Source organism: Oncorhynchus mykiss, chromosome 14, assembly GCF_057628025.1.
Source record: "Oncorhynchus mykiss isolate SJ-2025 chromosome 14, ASM5762802v1, whole genome shotgun sequence".
Taxonomy (NCBI): domain Eukaryota; kingdom Metazoa; phylum Chordata; class Actinopteri; order Salmoniformes; family Salmonidae; genus Oncorhynchus; species Oncorhynchus mykiss.
The window spans coordinates 34,271,973-34,297,463 of record NC_143035.1 but is presented as its reverse complement, the minus strand read 5'-3'; the positions used below and the strand labels follow the sequence as shown (position 1 = coordinate 34,297,463).

Below are 25,491 nucleotides of genomic sequence, written 5' to 3'. Positions count from 1 at the left end.
AACCCCTAGAGATTCTACACCCCATAGGGCTCAGGTCAAGAGTAGTGCACTATATTGGGAATAAGGTGCCATTTGGAATGCACCCCATAATAAACAAACATGCTAAGACCTCATCCCACTGGAGGACTACAGTATTTCCTGGTGAGATCACATGACCAGGAGAAACTCAGGGCCCGAGTTATAGACTACAGTATTTCCTGGTAAGATCACATGACCAGGAGAAACTCAGGGCCTTAGTTATAGACTACAGCATTTCCTGGTGAGATCACATGACCAGGAGAAACTCAGGGCCCGAGTTATAGACTACAGTATTTCCTGGTGAGATCACATGACCAGGAGAAACTCAGGGCCCGAGTTATAGACTACAGTATTTCCTAGTGAGATCACATGACCAGGAGAAACTCAGTGCCCGAGTTATAGACTACAGTATTTCCTGGTGAGATCACATGACCAGGAGAAACTCAGTGCCCTAGTTAAATACTACAGTATTTCCTGGTGAGATCACATGACCAGGAGAAACTCAGTGCCCGAGTTATAGACTACAGTATTTCCTGGTGAGATCACATGACCAGGAGAAACTCAGTGCCCTAGTTAAATACTACAGTATTTTCTGGTGAGATCACATGACCAGGACAAACTCAGTGCCCTAGTTAAATACTACAGTATTTCCTGGTGAGATCACATAACCAGGAGAAACTCAGGGCCCGAGTTATACCATCAGTCCTGTCCGTGTAGAGATTTTATTATCCAGAATAAATAATGTACAGTGAAAATGCTCTGTTCCAATGAAATATTTGGGCTCCCGAGTGGGGCAGCAGTCTAAGGCACTGCATCTCAGTGCTTGAGGCGTCACTACAGACACCCTGGTTCGATTCCAGGCTGTATCACAACCGGCCGTGATTGCGAGTTCCATAGGGCAGGCGCACAATTGGCCCAGTGTCGTCCACGTTTGGTCGGTGTAGGCCGTCATTGTAAATAAGAGTTTGTTCTTAACTGACTTGCCTCGTTAAATTATAAACATATAATAAAACACGATTCTGTGTTTATCAGATAGCCTAACTATACCTTTCCACTCAACAGCCATTGGCTGCTGTAATGCTTGGACTGTGTCTCCTGCGTCAACATGTGAATAAGTAATGACAAGTATCTCCTCTCTCTTTCTATCATTCTCCATCCCTCTTTTTAAAAGCTATATTTAAAAATTCCCCCGTGCTCTGGTGTTCTGTTGACATGCAAAAGAGATAAAAGATTCATGCTTGTTTAAAAGATTTAAGTGAATGTCCTGAACTTTCAGTACACAGCCAATAGCTAGGTTTTTATCCAATTGGCAACATATTTGCATGTGAATATACTAAGATGAAGTAGTGCCCATAAAAATTACTTTTGCAGTTAAATTCCCATGTACCGAATTCAAAATACAAGATAACTTGATTTCCATTGTATTTACAACTCTGATGGTTTGTATTTACAACTCCATACTGATGGTTTTGTCACAAAACATTTTGCATTATATAGTGAATGTGCCCACTCTGCGAATGTGCCCATTGACTGTGTATTTATCCCATGTGTAACTCTGTGTTGTTGTTTGTGTCGCACTGCTTTGCTTTATCTTGGCCATGTCGCAGTTGTAAATGAGAACTTGTTCTCAACTGGCCTACCTGGTTAAATAAAGGTGAAATAAAACATTTAAATAAAAAAATAAACTCTGGTCTTGGCACGTGGGCTCGAGCCAACAGCTCACAGACACAGTGTGGGTAGTCTACTAATCTAACCTGCCTGAAACTAGATACTGGTCTTGACGAGACAGCCTGCTCTCATAGACTAGACGTAACATAGTTAATGTAAATCTGTGAGACCCAAATTAGTATGATATGTTAAGTTTTGTATGTTTACATAAGACAGAAGGTTACTTAAGGCAAAAACGAATATGACACAAACATCTAGCAACCCAAAGGTTGAGTGTTTGAATCTCATCACGGACAACTTTAGCTTTTTAGCTACTTTGCAACTACTTAGCATGTTAGCTAACCATTCCCCTATCCCTTTTACCTAACTCCAAACCCTAACCCTAACCCAGCTAACGTTAGCCACCTAGCTAATGTTAGCATTAGCCACTTAGCTAACGTTAGCCACAACGAATTGGAATTCGTACCATATGATACGTTTTGCAAAGTTGTAACAGATTGTACGAATCAAAGAAAAAAATTGCACTGAGTCTCTTGCACTGGCTCTATGCACACTCACTGGACTTTACCCACACACTCACATACTACACTGACACTCCAATACATACAAAACACAAACGAGCATATTGACGCCACACACACACATTTTCACACACTTTAACACTCTTCACATCTGATGCTGCTACTCTGTTTATTACCTATCCTGATTGCCTAGTCACTTTTAACCCCTACCTACATGTACATATTACCTCAATTACACCTCAACTACCTCGTACCCCATCACATTGACTCAGTACTGGTACTCCTTGTATATAGCCATGTTATTATCTTACTAAGAACTGCACTGTTCAACCGATCCAGTAAATGTGGAGGAGGAGTTAAGATGGGGTGTGGCCCATAGAGATGGAAAGAGGCCTCATTGTATCCGTGCAATTATGGCGCCTGTGATAGCCTCAAAGGCGCTATCTCCATTTTGAAGTAGTACATTTTCTTCTTCACGATTAGTTTATCTCTCCTGATGACCCGGTTGGACATGACTCTAACAGTGTCAACCAACAGGGATCAGACAGTGAAGTCGGAAGTCCCACCCAGTTGACTACGTTAAAATGGTGCAGTATTACCTGGTGATGGCGCTGCCCATGGTAATACGGCATTTTGGCCACTAGAGGCCTCTATTGTCTATGTAGCCTTGTTAATGTCCAAAAGCGGAAGTGGGTTCACAGGGTCTTTCCATTTCTCATGAAAATCGGACCATCCGGTTGTTGATAGTAGGCTACCTTCATGATGAGATTATTATGGATAAATGCTAGATCATTTTTATTTGTCAAAAGGCAGCCAAGCATCAGGTCTTATTCTGGTGACGTGATGATTGATGCTTGGCTGCCTTTTGACAAATAACAATTTTTTATTGGAAAGCAGTATCAAGCTCATCACCATCCAATTTCACCACCCTGTGAAGTTCATCACAATTTATTTCATTTCTTGTCTAATAAACTGCATGTTTTCCTGAGTCGTAGTGGGAGGACCACACAACATATCATCATCGCTGGACTCCAGTACTTCCATATGATGGTTATTATATCAATATTTGTGCATGTGGCGTTTCCACTGCCATTTCTCACATAATTACAGCGTATTTTGTTTTGTAGACATTAGTAGTTTGCCGACAGATTGGCTGTATCCATCTGGCCTTTCGTGACATTTCTTTTATCTGACTTGAACTTTACTCGTATGAAAAGGTTGGATGGAAACCTGGTTAACATGGGTAAATCATTTATCCATTGGATGTAAGAAAGGGAACTTGGAGTTTGGAGTTGAGTGTGTGGATGAAATGCTAGCCATGAATGGCATTTCATCACCCACATCATCATCACCACCACCACCACAGTCCTCCTCTTCTTACTCGCCTCATCATTGTCATTTAACTGACATAAATAAGTTCAAAGAGTTTCCAAAAAAATGCATTAAATGTCAGAGGTTTGAGCCTGAAATATTACAGTATTTCTTTATTGCCCTGTTATAATACGTAGTTAAAAGATGGTAATAGCAGATGTCTCTATTTTCCGATTAAATGTGTGAAATGTGCCTTCTACCACTAGAGGGAGGACATGATACATGATAGAGAGAGACAGCCGGCTCGGACAACAGAGGCAATTTCATGACACTTCAAATCATTAGCCTGCTGATAGGCCTACTTATTTCTGCCAGCATCAATTTCTATTGTACAGATACAATCTTCATTATAGCTTCACAGTAGTACACATTTTCTATTCAGTTAAATACTCACCCATCACATTGTCACAGGCCGTATATGGTCAGGCCTACTTCAAAATATTCCATAAGAAAAATAACTATTACCGTTTTGATAAACTAAGAAAGATAATGTAGGTGACTTGTATGTATTTTACAGTTTGGCGATTGACGATATAGCCCGCTGTGTGGTGATGGTTTGGTTACGGGCTGACTACGTACCTTTCCAGTTTTGATTGTTTACAACCACATATAATGATTTAGTGGTGAAATCTCCGCCACCTACCAGTCAAGGGTTAAGGAATGAGACGTGTAAACCGATACGAGTGTCTGGCTTGCAAAACGTGTTCAGTTTAGACGTGGGAATGTTTGTTAGCATACTTGCCTTTAGAAGAGTGTTACCGACAAAAGAGGTAGGCTATGTATTGATATTGTGGACAAATATGTGGTTTGAATTTAAAACATTGCATTGAAACGCGTGTCTGTAAATCGACAAGGAGATTTGTCAATTGTGTGGCTTTCCACTGCGTCAGCGGAGGCGCCAGAGACAGTTCCAGCGAGTAACCAATTTCTTTGCCATTTATTTTCATACGTTTATTGAAATCTACCGTATACTGTCTGTAATTTTAACAAGCACGGTACGTTATTCATTACAGCGAGTATGTTGGTGTTTTTCGATTGAGTAGACAGGTATGTCGCTTGGTATTGCACTTCCGGTTACCTGAACAGTCGGCCTAACCGCAGGTGACATGACACTTGTGCGCGATCTGCACAGCTCAAGAGAAGAAGAAACCATATTCGATGCGATGTTTACAAATGGAAAGTATTATCACTAGCCTGTATTTAATGTAATAACAATACATTACGTAGTATAGAATTGTATACATGGGAGATTTTTTTTAAAGGAAAATCTTTATATAACTTATGATTTCTTTATCCTCCTTTCCAGAATGCTGTAATCAGTCTGATGAATGAGAACACACAGCCACACCGAAGCAGAACCCTGCACCCATTCTAAGATGGAGGAGCTGGCTGTGTTGGACTTATTGACGTGCCCGCTGTGTTTAGAGCGGCTGGATGTTTCAGCCAAGGTCCTGCCTTGCCAGGATACCCCCTGGAAGCCCAGCCTGCATCAACAGGAGAACTCCAGGCCCGGGGCCAAGATTGCGCTCCACTGCCCAGAGTGTCATACCCTGGTCCAGGCCAAGTCGGTGGAGGAGCTGCCCCCTAACCTCCTGGTTCGCCTCTTGAAGGGGCTCAACCAGGGGTCCATGGAGCCAGGTCGGGACAGGAACAAACCGTCTGTCCGATATATGGAAACCTCTGCCAGGGGCAGGGAGGCCCAGCAGCAGCATCAGAAACAACAACAGAACCCACAGTCTGATCAGCAGCACAGAGAGAGGCAGCATGGAAAGAATGAGGTGAGTAGCTAGCTGGGTGTTATTATGGATCCACTCTCCTTTGAAGTTATGATGTGAAACTCACTCAATGACTAGTGCAGAATGACAGCACCAACTGGTATTCTGTTACTAAACTTTACATTTGGACTGATCTTCAACTAAATGTGTTTTGGTAAAATGTGTTAAGTGTGCAAAGAGTTGTTTGGTTTGTTTAACTTTAATCACTGGTTTTTGTTTGACATACATTTTAAAGTGGAAAATACTGCTGATATAGTGCTCCTACAGGGATTTGATCCATGCTGGTATACAGTAGTGCTCCTACAGTGATTTGATCCATGCTGGTATACAGTAGTGCTCCTACAGGGATTTGATCCATGCTGGTATACAGTAGTGCTCCTACAGGGATTTGATCCATGCTGGTATACAGTAGTGCTCCTACAGGGATTTGATCCATGCTGGTATACAGTAGTGCTCCTACAGGGATTTGATCCATGCTGGTATACAGTAGTGCTCCTACAGTGATTTGATCCATGCTGGTGTACAGTAGTGCTCCTACAGGGGTTTGATCCATGCTGATATAGTGCTCATACAGGGATTTGATCCATGCTGGTATAGTGTTCCTATGGGGATTTGATCCATGCTGATATAGTGCTCCTACGGGGATTTGATCCATGCTGGTATACAGTAGTGTTCCTACAGTGATTTGATCCATGCTGGTATACAGTAGTGTTCCTACAGGGATTTGATCCATGCTGGTAAAGTGCTCCTACGGTGATTTGATCCATGTTGGTATACAGTAGTGCTCCTACAGTGATTTGATCCATGCTGGTGTACAGTAGTGTTCCTACAGGGATATGATCCATGCTGGTATACAGTAGTGCTCCTACAGGGATATGATCCATGCTGGTATACAGTAGTGTTCCTACAGTGATTTGATCCATGCTGGTATACAGTAGTGCTCCTACAGTGATTTGATCCATGCTGGTATACAGTAGTGTTCCTACAGGGATTTGATCCATGCTGGTATACAGTAGTGCTCCTACAGGGATATGATCCATGCTGGTATACAGTAGTGTTCCTACAGGGATATGATCCATGCTGGTATACAGTAGTGCTCCTAGAGTGATTTGATCCATGCTGGTATACAGTAGTGCTCCTACAGGGATATGATCCATGCTGGTATACAGTAGTGTTCCTACAGTGATTTGATCCATGCTGGTATACAGTAGTGCTCCTACAGTGATTTGATCCATGCTGGTATACAGTAGTGTTCCTACAGGGATTTGATCCATGCTGGTATACAGTAGTGTTCCTACAGGGATTTGATCCATGCTGGTATACAGTAGTGCTCCTACAGGGATATGATCCATGCTGGTATACAGTAGTGTTCCTACAGGGATATGATCCATGCTGGTATACAGTAGTGCTCCTAGAGTGATTTGATCCATGCTGGTATACAGTAGTGCTCCTACAGGGATTTGATCCATGCTGGTAAAGTGCTCCTACGGTGATTTGATCCATGCTGGTATACAGTAGTGCTCCTACAGGGATATGATCCATGCTGGTATACAGTAGTGTTCCTACAGGGATTTGATCCATGCTGGTATACAGTAGTGCTCCTACAGTGATTTGATCCATGCTGGTAAAGTGCTCCTACGGTGATTTGATCCATGTTGGTATACAGTAGTGCTCCTACAGTGATTTGATCCATGCTGGTGTACAGTAGTGTTCCTACAGGGATATGATCCATGCTGGTATACAGTAGTGCTCCTACAGGGATATGATCCATGCTGGTATACAGTAGTGCTCCTAGAGTGATTTGATCCATGCTGGTATACAGTAGTGCTCCTACAGGGATATGATCCATGCTGGTATACAGTAGTGTTCCTACAGGGATTTGATCCATGCTGGTAAAGTGCTCCTACGGTGATTTGATCCATGCTGGTATACAGTAGTGCTCCTACAGGGATATGATCCATGCTGGTATACAGTAGTGTTCCTACAGGGATTTGATCCATGCTGGTATACAGTAGTGCTCCTACAGTGATTTGATCCATGCTGGTATACAGTAGTGTTCCTACAGGGATATGATCCATGCTGGTATACAGTAGTGCTCCTACAGGGATATGATCCATGCTGGTATACAGTAGTGTTCCTACAGTGATTTGATCCATGCTGGTATACAGTAGTGCTCCTACAGTGATTTGATCCATGCTGGTATACAGTAGTGTTCCTACAGGGATTTGATCCATGCTGGTATACAGTAGTGCTCCTACAGGGATATGATCCATGCTGGTATACAGTAGTGTTCCTACAGGGATATGATCCATGCTGGTATACAGTAGTGCTCCTAGAGTGATTTGATCCATGCTGGTATACAGTAGTGCTCCTACAGGGATATGATCCATGCTGGTAAAGTGCTCCTACGGTGATTTGATCCATGCTGGTATACAGTAGTGCTCCTACAGGGATTTGATCCATGCTGGTAAAGTGCTCCTACGGTGATTTGATCCATGCTGGTATACAGTAGTGCTCCTACAGGGATATGATCCATGCTGGTATACAGTAGTGCTCCTACAGTGATTTGATCCATGCTGGTATACAGTAGTGTTCCTACAGGGATATGATCCATGCTGGTATACAGTAGTGTTCCTACAGGGATTTGATCCATGCTGGTATTTTTCTCCTACGGTGATTTGATCCATGCTGGTATACAGTAGTGCTCATACAGGGATTTGATCCATGCTGGTATACAGTAGTGCTCCTACAGGGATTTGATCCATGTTGGTATAGTGCTCCTACAGGGATTTGATCCCATTCATGGCTAGAATTTCATCCACACACTCAACTCCAAACTCCAAGTTCGCCTTCTTACATCCAATGGATAAATGATTTACCCATGTTAACCAGGTTTCCATCCAACCTTTTCATACGAGTAAAGTTCAAGTCAGATAAAAGAAATGTCACGAAAGGCCAGATGGATACAGCCAATCTGTCGGCAAACTACTAATGTCTACAAAACAAAATACGCTGTAATTATGTGAGAAATGGCAGTGGAAACGCCACATGCACAAATATTGATATAATAACCATCATATGGAAGTACTGGAGTCCAGCGATGATGATATGTTGTGTGGTCCTCCCACTACGACTCGGGAAAACATGCAGTTTATGCAGTTGCTTTCCACTAAATAATTGTTATTTGTGAAAAGGCAGCCAAGCATCAATAATCATGTCACCAGAATAAGACCTGATGCTTGGCTGCCTTTTGACAAATAAAAATGATCTAGCATTTATCCATAATAATGTCATCATAAAAGTAGCCTACTAGCAACAACCGGATGTTCCGGTTTTCATGAGAAATGGAAAGACCCTGTGAACCCACTTCCGCTTTTGGACATTAACAAGGCTACATAGACGATAGAGGCCTCCAGTGGCCAAAATGCCGTATTACCATGGGCAGCGCCATCACCAGGAAATACTGCACCATTTTAACGTAGTCAACTGGGTGGGACTTCCGACTTCACTGTCTGATCCCTGTTGGTTGACACTGTTGGAGTCATGTCCAACCGGGTCATCAGGAGAGATCAACTAATCGTGAAGAAGAAAATGTACTACTTCAAAATGGAGATGGCCTCAAAGGCGCTGTCACAGACGCCATAATTGCACGGATACAATGAGGCCTCTTTCCATCTCTATGGGCCACACCCCATCTTAACTCCTCCTCCACATTTACTGGGTTGAACAGTGCAGTTCTTCTCGTCCAACATAGTAAATGTCAATCCTGTACACCCCAATTAGTATGGTATGTTACGTTTCCTATGGTATGTATTCATTTCTGGTTGTCCATCATCCATTTAGTATGATATGTTACGAATTACAATCAAATAAACATTTTATTGTCACGTGCCAAATACAACGGGTGTAGACCTTTCTGTGAAATGCTTACTTACGAGCTCTTTCCCAACAATACAGAGTTAAAAAGTAAGAACAATTTGCTTAATAAAAAAAAGGATATAGTAAGATAATAACATGGCTATATACAGGGAGTACCAGTACCGAGTCAATGTGCAGGGGTACGAGGTAATAACATGGCTATATACAGGGAGTACCAGTACCTAGTCAATGTGCAGGGGTACGAGGTAATAACATGGCTATATACAAGGAGTACCAGTACCAAGTCAATGTGCAAGGGTACGAGGTAATAACATGGCTATATACAAGGAGTACCAGTACCTAGTCAATGTGCAGGGGTACGAGGTAATAACATGGCTATATACAGGGAGTACCAGTACCGAGTCAATGTGCAGGTGTACGAGGTAATAACATGGCTATATACAAGGAGTACCAGTACCGAGTCAATGTGCAAGGGTACGAGGTAATAACATGGCTATATACAAGGAGTACCAGTACCGAGTCAATGTGCAGGGGTACGAGGTAAAAACATGGCTATATACAGGGAGTACCAGTACCGAGTCAATGTGCAAGGGTACGAGGTAATAACATGGCTATATACAAGGAGTACCAGTACCGAGTCAATGTGCAAGGGTACGAGGTAATAACATGGCTATATACAGGGAGTACCAGTACCGAGTCAATGTGCAAGGGTACGAGGTAATAACATGGCTATATACAAGGAGTACCAGTACCGAGTCAATGTGCAAGGGTACGAGGTAATAACATGGCTATATACAAGGAGTATCAGTACCAAGTCAATGTGCAGGGGTACGAGGTAATAACATGTCTATATACAAGGAGTACCAGTACCGAGTCAATGTGCAGGGGTACGAGGTAATAACATGGCTATATACAAGGAGTACCAGTACCGAGTCAATGTGCAAGGGTACGAGGTAATAACATGGCTATATACAAGGAGTACCAGTACCGAGTCAATGTGCAGGGGTACGAGGTAATAACATGTCTATATACAAGGAGTACCAGTACCGAGTCAATGTGCAGGGGTACGAGGTAATAACATGGCTATATACAAGGAGTACCAGTACCGAGTCAATGTGCAGGGGTACGAGGTAATAACATGGCTATATACAAGGAGTACCAGTACCGAGTCAATGTGCAAGGGTACGAGGTAATAACATGGCTATATACAAGGAGTACCAGTACCGAGTCAATGTGCAGGGGTACGAGGTAATAACATGTCTATATACAAGGAGTACCAGTACCGAGTCAATGTGCAGGGGTACGAGGTAATAACATGGCTATATACAAGGAGTACCAGTACTGAGTCAATGTGCAAGGGTACGAGGTAATAACATGGCTATATACAAGGAGTACCAGTACCGAGTCAATATGCAGGTACATATTACCTCAATTACACATGTAGGTAGGGGTTAAAAGTGACTAGGCAATCAGGATAGGTAATAAACAGAGTAGCAGCAGCAGATGTGAAGAGTGATAAAGTGTGTGAAAATGTGTGTGTGTGTGGCGTCAATATGCTTGTGTGTGTTTTGTGTGTATTGGAGTGTCAGTGTAGTATGTGAGTGTGTGGGTAAAGTCCAGTGAGTGTGCATAGAGCCAGTGCAAGAGACTCAGTGCAATTTTTTTCTTCGATTCGTACAATCTGTTACAACTTTGCAAAACGTATCATATGGTACGAATTCCAATTCGTTGTGGCTAACGTTAGCTAAGTGGCTAATGCTAACATTAGCTAGGTGGCTAACGTTAGCTAGGTGGCTAATTGCCTTTAAATTGTTTAACTTGGGTCAAACGTTTCGGGTGGCCTTCCACAAGCTTCCCACAGTAAGTTGGGTGAATTTTGGCCCATTCCTCCTGACAGCTGGAGTAACTGAGTCAGTTTTGTAGGCCTCCTTGCTACCACATGCTTTTTCAGTTCCGCCCACACATTTTCTATAGGATTGAGGTCAGGGCTTTGTGATGACCACTCCAATACCTTGACTTTGTTGTCCTTAAGCCATTTTGCCACAACTTTGGAAGTATGCTTGGGGTCATTGTCCATTTGGAAGACCCATTTGTGACCAAGCTTTAACTTCCTGACTGATGCCTTGAGATGTTGCTTCAATATATCCACATCATTTTCCCGCCTCATGATGCCATCTATTTTGTGAAGTGCATCAGTTCCTCCTGCAACAAAGCACCCCTACAACATGATGCTACCACCCCCATGCTTCACGGTTGGGATGGTGTTCTCTGGCTTGCATGCGTCCCTTTTTTTCCTCCAAACATAACAATGGTCATTATGGCCAAACAGTTCTATTTTTGTTTCATCAGCCCAGAGGACATTTCTCCAAAAAGTTGGACTTATTTCTTTATTGCCCTGTTATAATACAGTGATTTGATCCATGCTGGTATACAGTAGTGCTCCTACAGTGATTTGATCCATGCTGGTATTTTTCTCCTACGGTGATTTGATCCATGCTGGTATTTTTCTCCTACGGTGATTTGATCCATGCTGGTATACAGTAGTGCTCATACAGGGATTTGATCCATGCTGGTATAGTGCTCATATAGGGATTTGATCCATGCTGGTAAAGTGCTCCTACAGGGATTTGATCCATGCTGGTATACAGTAGTGCTCCTACGGTGATTTGATCCATGCTGATATAGTGCTCCTACAGTGATCGTAGTAAGAGGCTCTTATCTGAGCAGTTCAATAGAAATAACAGTCAAGCTAAGTTTACTGACAGGTTTCATGACTGTTGAAACACTTCTTCTTTCAACACCTTGTTGTGTACTCCGCTGGCTTCGCTGGAGGAGATCAGAACGGCTGTTCTGAGACTTTCTGTGAATACAGTTCCTGACTCCCCCTCCTTAGTTTGTCAGACTTGACTGAGGCCCAAATGGCTCCCTGTGTTGTACACTACCTTTGGGCCCTGTGCAAGTCTAGCGTCCTGTCCAGGGGGGTGTACATCAAGCTGCCTCATGCTACGAAAACAGGAGATGGGAGCAGGATCCTTTCTGGCTGGCACAAGCCAAGGCTCCTTACCTACTGTTGACCAGAGCCCTTTGCGTTAGTAGTGCACTATATAGGGAATAGGGTGCCATTTGGGAGGCAGAGTAGATCGAGGTCAGAGACTCAGAGTCCTGTGTTACACCAGAAGGAAAAGCAGGTGATTGTCTTGGCAACGAGACGCCGTTTACATCTGACATCATGGGAAAGTAGAAGAAGCACGGCATGGAAACAGTTAGGGGCTTCTCGCCCCCAAACTGTTCAAACACACAATTTGTTTTTATTTGACTACTTTTATGAATAATTTCCTTCATTACAAATATCCAACAAGACTCTACAGAACGTCAGGGCTATCCAGTTACATTACAGGGCCATCCAGTTACATCACAGGGCTATCCAGTTACATTACAGGGCTATCCAGTTACATTACAGGGCTATCCAGTTACATTACAGGGCTATCCAGTTACATTACAGGGCTATCCAGTTACATTATAGGGCCATCCAGTTACATTACAGTTCCAGTTACATTACAGGGCTATCCAGTTACATTACAGGGCTATCCAGTTACATTATAGGGCTATCCAGTTACATTACAGTTCCAGTTACATTACAGGGCTATCCAGTTACATTACAGGGCCATCCAGTTACATTACAGTTCCAGTTACATTACAGGGCTATCCAGTTACATTACAGTTCCAGTTACATTACAGGGCTATCCAGTTACATTACAGGGCTATCCAGTTACATTACAGGGCCATCCAGTTACATTACAGTTCCAGTTACATTACAGGGCTATCCAGTTACATTACAGGGCTATCCAGTTACATTACAGGGCTATCCAGTTACATTACACTGCAATCCAGTTACATTACAGGGCTATCCAGTTACATTACACTGCTATCCAGTTACATTACAGTTCCAGTTACATTACAGGGCTATCCAGTTACATTACAGGGCTATCCAGTTACATTACAGGGCTATCCAGTTACATTACAGGGCTATCCAGTTACATTACAGGGCTATCCAGTTACATTACAGTTCCAGTTACATTACAGGGCTATCCAGTTACATTACAGGGCCATCCAGTTACATTACAGTTCCAGTTACATTACAGGGCTATCCAGTTACATTACAGGGCTATCCAGTTACATTACAGGGCTATCCAGTTACATTACAGGGCTATCCAGTTACATTACAGTTCCAGTTACATTACAGGGCTATCCAGTTACATTACAGGGCCATCCAGTTACATTACAGTTCCAGTTACATTACAGGGCTATCCAGTTACATTACAGGGCTATCCAGTTACATTACAGGGCTATCCAGTTACATTACAGGGCTATCCAGTTACATTACAGGGCTATCCAGTTACATTACACTGCTATCCAGTTACATTACAGGGCCATCCAGTTACATTACAGTTCCAGTTACATTACAGGACTATCCAGTTACATTACAGGGCTATCCAGTTACATTACAGGGCCATCTAGTTACATTACAGTTCCAGTTACATTACAGGGCTATCCAGTTACATTACAGGGCTATCCAGTTACATTACACTGCTATCCAGTTACATTACAGGGCCATCCATTTACATTACAGTTCCAGTTACATTACAGGGCTATCCAGTTACATTACAGGACTATCCAGTTACATTACAGGGCTATCCAGTTACATTACAGGGCCATCTAGTTACATTACAGGGCCATCTAGTTACATTACAGTTCCAGTTACATTACAGGGCTATCCAGTTACATTACAGGGCTATCCAGTTACATTACAGGGCCATCCAGTTACATTACAGGGCTATCCAGTTACATTACAGGGCTATCCAATTACATTACAGGGCTATCCAGTTACATTACAGGGCTATCCAGTTACATTACAGGGCTATCCAGTTACATTACAGGGCTATCCAGTTACATTACAGGGCTATCCAGTTACATTACAGGGCCATCCAGTTACATTACAGGGCTATCCAGTTACATTACAGGGCCATCCAGTTACATTACAGGGCCATCCAGTTACATTACAGGGCTATCCAGTTACATTACAGGGCTATCCAGTTACATTACATGGCCATCCAGTTACATTACAGGGCTATCCAGTTACATTACTGTCTTCGATGGTCACACACAGCACTGCTGGTTTTGTTTATTCCTGTGTAATTAATAGACCAATGAATCTCAATGAATGTCATCGATTAACCAGCGATTTCAAACACCTCATTGTCCCGGATTCACACCCTTATAGAAAAAATACATTCAGCTGTCCTCCAGTTAAGAACAAAATAGACCTGTTCTGCATATACAGTGCCTTGCGAAAGTATTCGGCCCCCTTGAACTTTGCGACCTTTTGCCACATTTCAGGCTTCAAACATAAAGATATAAAACTGTATTTTTTTGTGAAGAATCAACAACAAGTGGGACACAATCATGAATTGGAACGACATTTATTGGATATTTCAAACTTTTTTAACAAATCAAAAACTGAAAAATTGGTCGTGCAAAATTATTCAGCCCCTTTACTTTCAGGGCAGCAAACTCTCTCCAGAAGTTCAGTGAGGATCTCTGAATGATCCAATGTTGACCTAAATGACTAATGATGATAAATACAATCCACCTGTGTGTAATCAAGTCTCCGTATAAATGCACCTGCACTGTGATAGTCTCAGAGGTCCGTTAAAAGCGCAGAGAGCATCATGAAGAACAAGGAACACACCAGGCAGGTCCGAGATACTGTTGTGAAGAAGTTTAAAGCCGGATTTGGATACAAAAAGATTTCCCAAGCTTTAAACATCCCAAGGAGCACTGTGCAAGCAATAATATTGAAATGGAAGGAGTATCAGACCACTGCAAATCTACCAAGACCTGGCCGTCCCTCTAAACTTTCAGCTCATACAAGGAGAAGACTGATCAGAGATGCAGCCAAGAGGCCCATGATCACTCTGGATGAACTGCAGAGATCTACAGCTGAGGTGGGAGACTCTGTCCATAGGACAACAATCAGTCGTATATTGCACAAATCTGGCCTTTATGGAAGAGTGGCAAGAAGAAAGCCATTTCTTAAAGATATCCATAAAAAGTGTCGTTTGAAGTTTGCCACAAGCCACCTGGGAGACACACCAAACATGTGGAAGAAGGTGCTCTGGTCAGATGAAACCAAAATTGAACTTTTTGGCAACAATGCAAAACGTTATGTTTGGCGTAAAAGCAACACAGCTCATCACCATGAACACACCATCCCCACTGTCAAACATGGTGGTGGCAGCATCATGGTTTGGGCCTGCTTTTCTTCAGCAGGGACAGGGAAGATGGTTAAAATTGAAGACAGGGAAGATGGATGGAGCCAAATACAGGACCATTCTGGAAGAAAACCTGATGGAGTCTGCAAAAGACCTGAGACTGGGACAGAGATTTGTCTTCCAACAAGACAATGATCCAAAACATAAAGCAAAATCTACAATGGAATGGTTGAAAAATAAACATATCCAGGTGTTAGAATGGCCAAGTCAAAGTCCAGACCTGAATCCAATCGAGAATCTGTGGAAAGAACTGAAAACTGCTGTTCACAAATGCTCTCCATCCAACCTCACTGAGCTCGAGCTGTTTTGCAAGGAGGATGTGCAAAACTGATAGAGACATACCCCAAGCGACTTACAGCTGTAATCGCAGCAAAAGGTGGCGCTACAAAGTATTAACTTAAGGGGGCTGAATAATTTTGCACGCCCAATTTTTCAGTTTTTGATTTGTTAAAAAAGTTTGAAATATCCAATAAATGTCGTTCCACTTCATGATTGTGTCCCACTTGTTGTTGATTCTTCACAAAAAAATACAGTTTTATATCTTTATGTTTGAAGCCTGAAATGTGGCAAAAGGTCGCAAAGTTCAAGGGGGCCGAATACTTTCGCAAGGCACTGTACCTCCTGGCAAATGTACAGTAACAAACTCTATTTTCCCATCCTGTGTCCAGTTCATTGCCAGAGCCCTGTACGACCACAGACAGAACGTCCCGGGAGTGATTGACATGGCGTCTGGTGACATCATCATTCTGAGACAGAAGGTGGATGAGAACTGGTATTATGGAAACACGAACAGCAGTAGTGGGCTGGTCGCTGCTAACATGATACAGATTATTGACCAGCAGCATAAGACTCCACCACAGTGTCAATCCCAAAAACAGTCCCAATCCCAGACCCAGCCACAATTCCAGTCTCAGCCTTTAGCCCTCTGCAAAGCCCTGTACGACTTTGACTCCAAAGAGATGGACGTGAATCTGGATGACTGCAAGGACTGTCTCACCTTCCACAAGGTGCGTCTGCCTGTCTCTCTTTAACTGTATATACTACTACAGGGACAGGCTTGAATTACTTTGATGTATTTGAGACCCACAGGCTGTTTTTCCTGGAGACCCACAGGCTGTTACTCCTGGAGACCCACAGGCTGTTACTCCTGGAGACCCACAGGCTGTTACTCCTGGAGACCCACAGGCTGTTACTCCTGGAGACCCACAGGCTGTTACTCCTGGAGACCCACAGGCTGTTACTCCTGGAGACCCACAGGCTGTTTTTCCTGGAGACCCACAGGCTGTTTTTCCTGGAGACCCACAGGCTGTTTTTCCTGGAGACCCACAGGCTGTTTTTCCTGGAGACCCACAGGCTGTTTTTCCTGGAGACCCACAGGCTGTTTTTCCTGGAGACCCACAGGCTGTTTTTCCTGGAGACCCACAGGCTGTTTTTCCTGGAGACCCACAGGCTGTTTTTCCTGGAGACCCACAGGCTGTTTTTCCTGGAGACCCACAGGCTGTTTTTCCTGGAGACCCACAGGCTGTTACTCCTGGAGACCCACAGGCTGTTTTTCCTGGAGACCCACAGGCTGTTTTTCCTGGAGACCCACAGGCTGTTTTTCCTGGAGACCCACAGGCTGTTTTTCCTGGAGACCCACAGGCTGTTTTTCCTGGAGACCCACAGGCTGTTACTCCTGGAGACCCACAGGCTGTTACTCCTGGAGACCCACAGGCTGTTACTCCAGCCAAGTTGATGTTGTTCTCCAGGTCTCCTCAAATTAAAAATATACTCTATTTTATACCATCTATTGCATCTTGCCTATGCCACTCGGTCATTGCTCATCCATAGATTTGTATGTACAGTTGAAGTCAGAAGTTTACATACACTTAGGTTGGAGTCATTAAAACTCGTTTTTCAACCACTCCACAAATTTCTTGTTAACAAACTATAGTTTTGATAAGTTGGTTAGGACATCTAATTTGTGCATGACACAGGTAATTGTTTACAGACAAATTATTTCACTTATAATTCACTGTAAAACAGTTTGAGGTCGACCGATTAATCAGAATGGCCGATTTAATTAGGGTTGATTTCAAGTTTTCATAACAATCGGAAATTGGTATTTTCGGACGCCGATTTTGCTGGCAAAACACACGAAAGTGCTGTTTGAATGAATGCTTACGAGCCTGCTGGTGCCTACCATCGCTCAGTCAGACTGCTCTATCAAATCATACACTTAATTATAACATAATAACACACAGAAATACGAGCCTTAGGTCATTAATATGGTCGAATCCGGAAACTATCGTCTCGAAAAACAAAACGTTTATTCTTTCAGAACCTTTCCGTATTTTATCTAACGGGTGGCATCCATCAGTCTAAATATTGCTGTTACATTGCACAACCTTCAATGTTATGTCATGATTGCGTAAAATTCTGGCAAATTAGTTCAACGAGCCATGCGGCCCAAACTGTTGCATATACCCTGACTCTGCGTGCAATGAACGCAAGAGAAATGACACAATTTCACCTGGTTAATATTGCCTGCTAACCTGGATTTCTTTTAGCTAAATATGCAGGTTTAAAAATATATACTTCTGTGTATTTATTTAAAGAAAGGCATAGATATTTATGGTTAGGTACAGTCTTGCAACGATTGTGCTTTTTTCGCAAATGCGCTTTTGTTAAATCATCCCCCGTTTGGTAAAGTTGGCTGTCTTTGTTAGTAAGAAATAGTCTTCACACCGTTGGCAATGAGCCAGGCAGCCCAAACTGCTGCATATACCCTGACTCTGTTGCAAGAGAAGTGACACCATTTTTCCTAGTTAAAATAAATTCATGTTAGCAGGCAATATTAACTAAATATGCAGGTTTAAAAATATATACTTGTGTATTGATTTTAAGAAACGCATTGATGTTTATGGTTAGGTACACGTTGGAGCAACGACAGTCCTTTTTCGCGAATGCCACCGCATCGATTATATGCAACGCAGGACACGCTAGATAAACTAGTAATATCATCAACCATGTGTAGTTAGCTAGTGAATATGATTTATTGATTGTTTTTTCAAGATAAGTTTAATGCTAGCTAGCAACTTACCTTGGCTTCTTACTGCTTTCGCGTAACAGGCAGGCTCCTCATGGAGTGCAATGTAATCAGGTGGTTAGAGCGTTGGACTAGTTAACTGTAAGGTTGCAAGATTGAATCCCCTGAGCTGACAAGGTAAAAATCTGCTGTTCTGCCCCTGAACAAGGCAGTTAACCCTCTGTTCCCCAGTAGGCCGTCATTGAAAATAAGAATTTATTCTTAACTGACTTGCCTAGTTAAATAAACCATATCTTTTTTTAAATCTGCAAAAATCGGCGCCCAAAAATAACGATTTCCGATTGCTATGAAAACTTGAATTCGGCCCTAATTAATCGGCCATTCCGATTAATCGGTCGACCTCTAATCCCAACCGTGAAGCACGGGGGTGGCAGCATCATGTTGTAGGAGTGCTTTGCAGCATTAGGGACTGGTGCACTTCACAAAATGCATGGCACCATGAGGCAGGAAAATGATGTGGATATATTGAAGCAACATCTCAAGACATCAGTCAGGAAGTTAAAGCTTGGTCACAAATGGGTCTTCCAAATGGACAATGACCCCAAGCATACTTCCAAAGTTGTGGCAAAATGGCTTAAGGACAACAAAGTCAAGGTATTGGAGTGGCCATCACAAAGCCCTGACCTCAATCCCATAGAAGATGTGTGGAGGAGAGGAGGCAAGGAGGCCTATACAAACCTGACTCAGTTACTCCAGCTCTGTCAGGAGGAATGGGCCAAAATTCACCCTACTTATTGTGGGAAGCTTGTGGAAGGCTACCCGAAACGTTTGACCCAAGTTAAACACTTTAAATGCAATGCTACCAAATACTAATTGAGTGTATGAAAACTTCTGACCCACTGGGAATGTGATGAAAGAAATAAAAGTTTAAATTAATCACTCTCGCGACTATTATTCTGACATTTCACATTCTTAAAATAAAATGGTGATCCTAACTGACCTAAGACAGGGCATTTTTTACTAGGATTAAATGTCAGGAATTGTGAAAAACTGAGTTTAAATGTATTTGGCTAAGGTGTATGTAACCTTCCGACTTCAACTGTAGATATTCTTATTCCATCCCTTTACTTAGATTTGTGTGTAATAGGTAGTTGTTGTGGAATTGTTAGATTACTTGATAGATATTGCTGCACTGTCGGAACTAGAAGCACAAGTATTTCACTACCCTCGCAATAACATCTGCTAACCAACGGACTTGCCTAGTTAAATAAAGGTCAAATAAAATTGTAAGCATTTGGATTGATGATAAAACTGCCTTTTAAAACACACGTTGAAAAACTAACGAATTAAGTTCGGGTTCCTCTATAGAAATAAGTCCTGCCTTACTTTTGAAAACAGGAGGAAGATTGTTCAAGCATCGCTCCTCCCCGTACTTGACTATAGTGATTTAATCTACATGGATGCAATAGCCTCTGGTTTAAAACATTTAGATTCAGTCTATCACTCAACCTTGTGTTTTATCACTGGAGACAATTTTTGTACACATCATTGCCTTTTATATAGTTCTGTTGGCTGGGAGTCTCTGACTACCAGAAGGGCCCAACATTGGCTGTCAGTTTGAGGTATAACTCTTTGTCTGGAAGGGACAGTTTGAGGCATAACTCTCTGGTCTGGAAGGGACAGTTTGAGGTGTAACTCTCTGGTCTGGAAGGGACAGTTTGAGGTGTAACTCTGGTCTGGAAGGGACAGTTTGAGGTATAACTCTGGTCTGGAAGGGACAGTTTGAGGCATAACTCTCTGGTCTGGAAGGGTCAGCTTGAGGTGTAACTCTCTGGTCTGGAAGGGACAGTTTGAGGTGTAACTCTCTGGTCTGGAAGGGACAGTTTGAGGTGTAACTCTCTGGTCTGGAAGGGTCAGCTTGAGGTGTAACTCTCTGGTCTGGAAGGGACAGTTTGAGGCGTAACTCTCTGGTCTGGAAGGGACAGTTTGAGGCATAACTCTCTGGTCTGGAAGGGACAGTTTGAGGCATAACTCTCTGGTCTGGAAGGGACAGTTTGAGGCATAACTCTCTGGTCTGGAAGGGACAGTTTGAGGTGTAACTCTCTGGTCTGGAAGGGACAGTTTGAGGCATAACTCTCTGGTCTGGAAGGGACAGTTTGAGGTGTAACTCTCTGGTCTGGAAGGGACAGTTTGAGGTGTAACTCTGGTCTGGAAGGGTCAGTTTGAGGTGTAACTCTCTGGTCTGGAAGGGACAGTTTGAGGTGTAACTCTCTGGTCTGGAAGGGACAGTGTGAGGTTTAACTCTGGTCTGGAAGGGACAGTGTGAGGTTTAACTCTGGTCTGGAAGGGACAGTTTGAGGCATAACTCTCTGGTCTGGAAGGGACAGTTTGAGGCATAACTCTCTGGTCTGGAAGGGACAGTTTGAGGTGTAACTCTCTGGTCTGGAAGGGACAGTTTGAGGTGTAACTCTGGTCTGGAAGGGTCAGTTTGAGGTGTAACTCTCTGGTCTGGAAGGGACAGTTTGAGGTGTAACTCTCTGGTCTGGAAGGGACAGTTTGAGGTGTAACTCTCTGGTCTGGAAGGGACAGTTTGAGGTGTAACTCTCTGGTCTGGAAGGGACAGTTTGAGGCGTAACTCTCTGGTCTGGAAGGGACAGTTTGAGGTATAACTCTCTGGTCTGGAAGGGACAGTTTGAGGTGTAACTCTCTGGTCTGGAAGGGACAGTTTGAGGTGTAACTCTCTGGTCTGGAAGGGACAGTTTGAGGTGTAACTCTCTGGTCTGGAAGGGACAGTTTGAGGTATAACTCTCTGGTCTGGAAGGGACAGTTTGAGGTATAACTCTCTGGTCTGGAAGGGACAGTTTGAGGTGTAACTCTCTGGTCTGGAAGGGTCAGTTTGAGGCGTAACTCTTTGTCTGGAAGGGACAGTTTGAGGTATAACTCTCTGGTCTGGAAGGGTCAGCTTGAGGTGTAACTCTCTGGTCTGGAAGGGTCAGTTTGAGGCGTAACTCTTTGTCTGGAAGGGACAGTTTGAGGTATAACTCTGGTCTGGAAGGGACAGTTTGAGGTATAACTCTGGTCTGGAAGGGACAGTTTGAGGTATAACTCTGGTCTGGAAGGGACAGTTTGAGGTATAACTCTCTGGTCTGGAAGGGACAGTTTGAGGTGTAACTCTCTGGTCTGGAAGGGACAGTTTGAGGTGTAACTCTGGTCTGGAAGGGACAGTTTGAGGTGTAACTCTCTGGTCTGGAAGGGACAGTTTGAGGTATAACTCTCTGGTCTGGAAGGGACAGTTTGAGGTGTAACTCTCTGGTCTGGAAGGGACAGTTTGAGGTATAACTCTCTGGTCTGGAAGGGTCAGCTTGAGGTGTAACTCTCTGGTCTGGAAGGGACAGTTTGAGGTGTAACTCTCTGGTCTGGAAGGGACAGTTTGAGGTGTAACTCTCTGGTCTGGAAGGGACAGTTTGAGGTATAACTCTCTGGTCTGGAAGGGACAGTTGGAGGTGTAACTCTCTGGTCTGGAAGGGTCAGTTTGAGGCGTAACTCTTTGTCTGGAAGGGACAGTTTGAGGTATAACTCTGGTCTGGAAGGGACAGTTTGAGGTATAACTCTGGTCTGGAAGGGACAGTTTGAGGTATAACTCTCTGGTCTGGAAGGGACAGTTTGAGGCGTAACTCTCTGGTCTGGAAGGGACAGTTTGAGGCATAACTCTCTGGTCTGGAAGGGACAGTTTGAGGCATAACTCTCTGGTCTGGAAGGGACAGTTTGAGGTGTAACTCTCTGGTCTGGAAGGGACAGTTTGAGGTATAACTCTGGTCTGGAAGGGACAGTTTGAGGTGTAACTCTCTGGTCTGGAAGGGACAGTTTGAGGTATAACTCTGGTCTGGAAGGGACAGTTTGAGGTATAACTCTCTGGTCTGGAAGGGACAGTTTGAGGTGTAACTCTCTGGTCTGGAAGGGACAGTTTGAGGTATAACTCTGGTCTGGAAGGGACAGTTTGAGGTGTAACTCTTTGTCTGGAAGGGACAGTTTGAGGTATAACTCTCTGGTCTGGAAGGGACAGTTTGAGGCGTAACTGGTCTGGAAGGGTCAGCTTGAGGTGTAACTCTCTGGTCTGGAAGGGTCAGTTTGAGGTATAACTCTGGTCTGGAAGGGACAGTTTGAGGTATAACTCTGGTCTGGAAGGGACAGTTTGAGGTGTAACTCTCTGGTCTGGAAGGGACAGTTTGAGGTGTAACTCTCTGGTCTGGAAGGGACAGTTTGAGGTATAACTCTCTGGTCTGGAAGGGACAGTTTGAGGCGTAACTGGTCTGGAAGGGACAGTTTGAGGTATAACTCTGGTCTGGAAGGGTCAGTTTGAGGTATAACTCTGGTCTGGAAGGGACAGTTTGAGGTATAACTCTGGTCTGGAAGGGACAGTTTGAGGTGTAACTCTCTGGTCTGGAAGGGACAGTTTGAGGTGTAACTCTCTGGTCTGGAAGGGACAGTTTGAGGTGTAACTCTCTGGTCTGGAAGGGACAGTTTGAGGTATAACTCTGGTCTGGAAGGGACAGTTTGAGGTGTAACTCTCTGGTCTGGAAGGGACAGTTTGAGGTATAACTCTGGTCTGGAAGGGACAGTTTGAGGTGTAACTCTCTGGTCTGGAAGGGACAGTTTGAGGTGTAACTCTCTGGTCTGGAAGGGACAGTTTGAGGTGTAACTCTCTGGTCTGGAAGGGACAGTTTGAGGTGTAACTCTCTGGTCTGGAAGGGACAGTTTGAGGTATAACTCTGGTCTGGAAGGGACAGTTTGAGGTGTAACTCTTTGTCTGGAAGGGACAGTTTGAGGTATAACTCTCTGGTCTGGAAGGGACAGTTTGAGGCGTAACTGGTCTGGAAGGGTCAGCTTGAGGTGTAACTCTCTGGTCTGGAAGGGTCAGTTTGAGGCGTAACTCTTTGTCTGGAAGGGACAGTTTGAGGTATAACTCTCTGGTCTGGAAGGGACAGTTTGAGGCGTAACTGGTCTGGAAGGGACAGTTTGAGGTATAACTCTGGTCTGGAAGGGACAGTTTGAGGTATAACTCTGGTCTGGAAGGGACAGTTTGAGGCGTAACTGGTCTGGAAGGGACAGTTTGAGGTATAACTCTGGTCTGGAAGGGACAGTTTGAGGTATAACTCTCTGGTCTGGAAGGGACAGTTTGAGGCGTAACTGGTCTGGAAGGGACAGTTTGAGGTATAACTCTGGTCTGGAAGGGACAGTTTGAGGTATAACTCTGGTCTGGAAGGGACAGTTTGAGGTGTAACTCTCTGGTCTGGAAGGGACAGTTTGAGGTGTAACTCTCTGGTCTGGAAGGGACAGTTTGAGGTGTAACTCTCTGGTCTGGAAGGGACAGTTTGAGGTATAACTCTCTGGTCTGGAAGGGACAGTTTGAGGCATAACTCTCTGGTCTGGAAGGGACAGTTTGAGGTGTAACTCTCTGGTCTGGAAGGGACAGTTTGAGGTATAACTCTGGTCTGGAAGGGACAGTTTGAGGTATAACTCTGGTCTGGAAGGGACAGTTTGAGGCATAACTCTCTGGTCTGGAAGGGACAGTTTGAGGTATAACTCTGGTCTGGAAGGGACAGTTTGAGGCATAACTCTCTGGTCTGGAAGGAACAGTTTGAGGTATAACTCTGGTCTGGAAGGGACAGTTTGAGGTATAACTCTGGTCTGGAAGGGACAGTTTGAGGCATAACTCTCTGGTCTGGAAGGGACAGTTTGAGGTATAACTCTGGTCTGGAAGGGACAGTTTGAGGTGTAACTCTGGTCTGGAAGGGTCAGTTTGAGGTGTAACTCTCTGGTCTGGAAGGGACAGTTTGAGGTATAACTCTGGTCTGGAAGGGACAGTTTGAGGTGTAACTCTGGTCTGGAAGGGACAGTTTGAGGTATAACTCTGGTCTGGAAGGGTCAGTTTGAGGTGTAACTCTCTGGTCTGGAAGGGACAGTTTGAGGTGTAACTCTCTGGTCTGGAAGGGACAGTTTGAGGTATAACTCTGGTCTGGAAGGGACAGTTTGAGGTGTAACTCTCTGGTCTGGAAGGGACAGTTTGAGGTGTAACTCTCTGGTCTGGAAGGGTCAGTTTGAGGTGTAACTCTCTGGTCTGGAAGGGACAGTTTGAGGTATAACTCTGGTCTGGAAGGGACAGTTTGAGGTATAACTCTTTGTCTGGAAGGGACAGTTTGAGGTTTAACTCTCTGGTCTGGAAGGGTCAGTTTGAGGTGTAACTCTCTGGTCTGGAAGGGACAGTTTGAGGTATAACTCTGGTCTGGAAGGGACAGTTTGAGGCGTAACTCTCTGGTCTGGAAGGGACAGTTTGAGGTGTAACTCTCTGGTCTGGAAGGGTCAGCTTGAGGTGTAACTCTCTGGTCTGGAAGGGACAGTTTGAGGTATAACTCTCTGGTCTGGAAGGGACAGTTTGAGGTGTAACTCTCTGGTCTGGAAGGGACAGTTTGAGGTATAACTCTCTGGTCTGGAAGGGACAGTTTGAGGTATAACTCTCTGGTCTGGAAGGGACAGTTTGAGGTGTAACTCTCTGGTCTGGAAGGGTCAGCTTGAGGTGTAACTCTCTGGTCTGGAAGGGACAGTTTGAGGTATAACTCTCTGGTCTGGAAGGGACAGTTTGAGGTATAACTCTCTGGTCTGGAAGGGACAGTTTGAGGTGTAACTCTCTGGTCTGGAAGGGACAGTTTGAGGTATAACTCTCTGGTCTGGAAGGGTCAGCTTGAGGCATAACTCTCTGGTCTGGAAGGGACAGTTTGAGGTGTAACTCTCTGGTCTGGAAGGGACAGTTTGAGGTATAACTCTCTGGTCTGGAAGGGACAGTTGGAGGTATAACTCTGGTCTGGAAGGGACAGTTTGAGGCATAACTCTGGTCTGGAAGG

At 43.9% G+C, this 25,491-nt stretch overlaps 1 protein-coding gene across 1 annotated transcript in view; it reads left to right on the top strand.

The window, feature by feature from the left end:
- Positions 1 to 4,219: 4,219 nt before the first annotated feature.
- Positions 4,220 to 25,491, top strand: part of sh3rf2 (SH3 domain containing ring finger 2) — a 48,996-nt gene continuing 27,724 nt past the window's right edge. The window contains exons 1-4 of the mRNA XM_090198128.1: positions 4,220 to 4,348; positions 4,885 to 5,356; positions 16,233 to 16,583; positions 16,670 to 17,280. Of these exons, the coding sequence (XP_090054254.1) occupies positions 4,907 to 5,356; positions 16,233 to 16,583; positions 16,670 to 17,280 (1,412 nt within the window). The 5' untranslated portion in view covers positions 4,220 to 4,348; positions 4,885 to 4,906. The remainder of the gene's footprint in view (positions 4,349 to 4,884; positions 5,357 to 16,232; positions 16,584 to 16,669; positions 17,281 to 25,491) is intronic.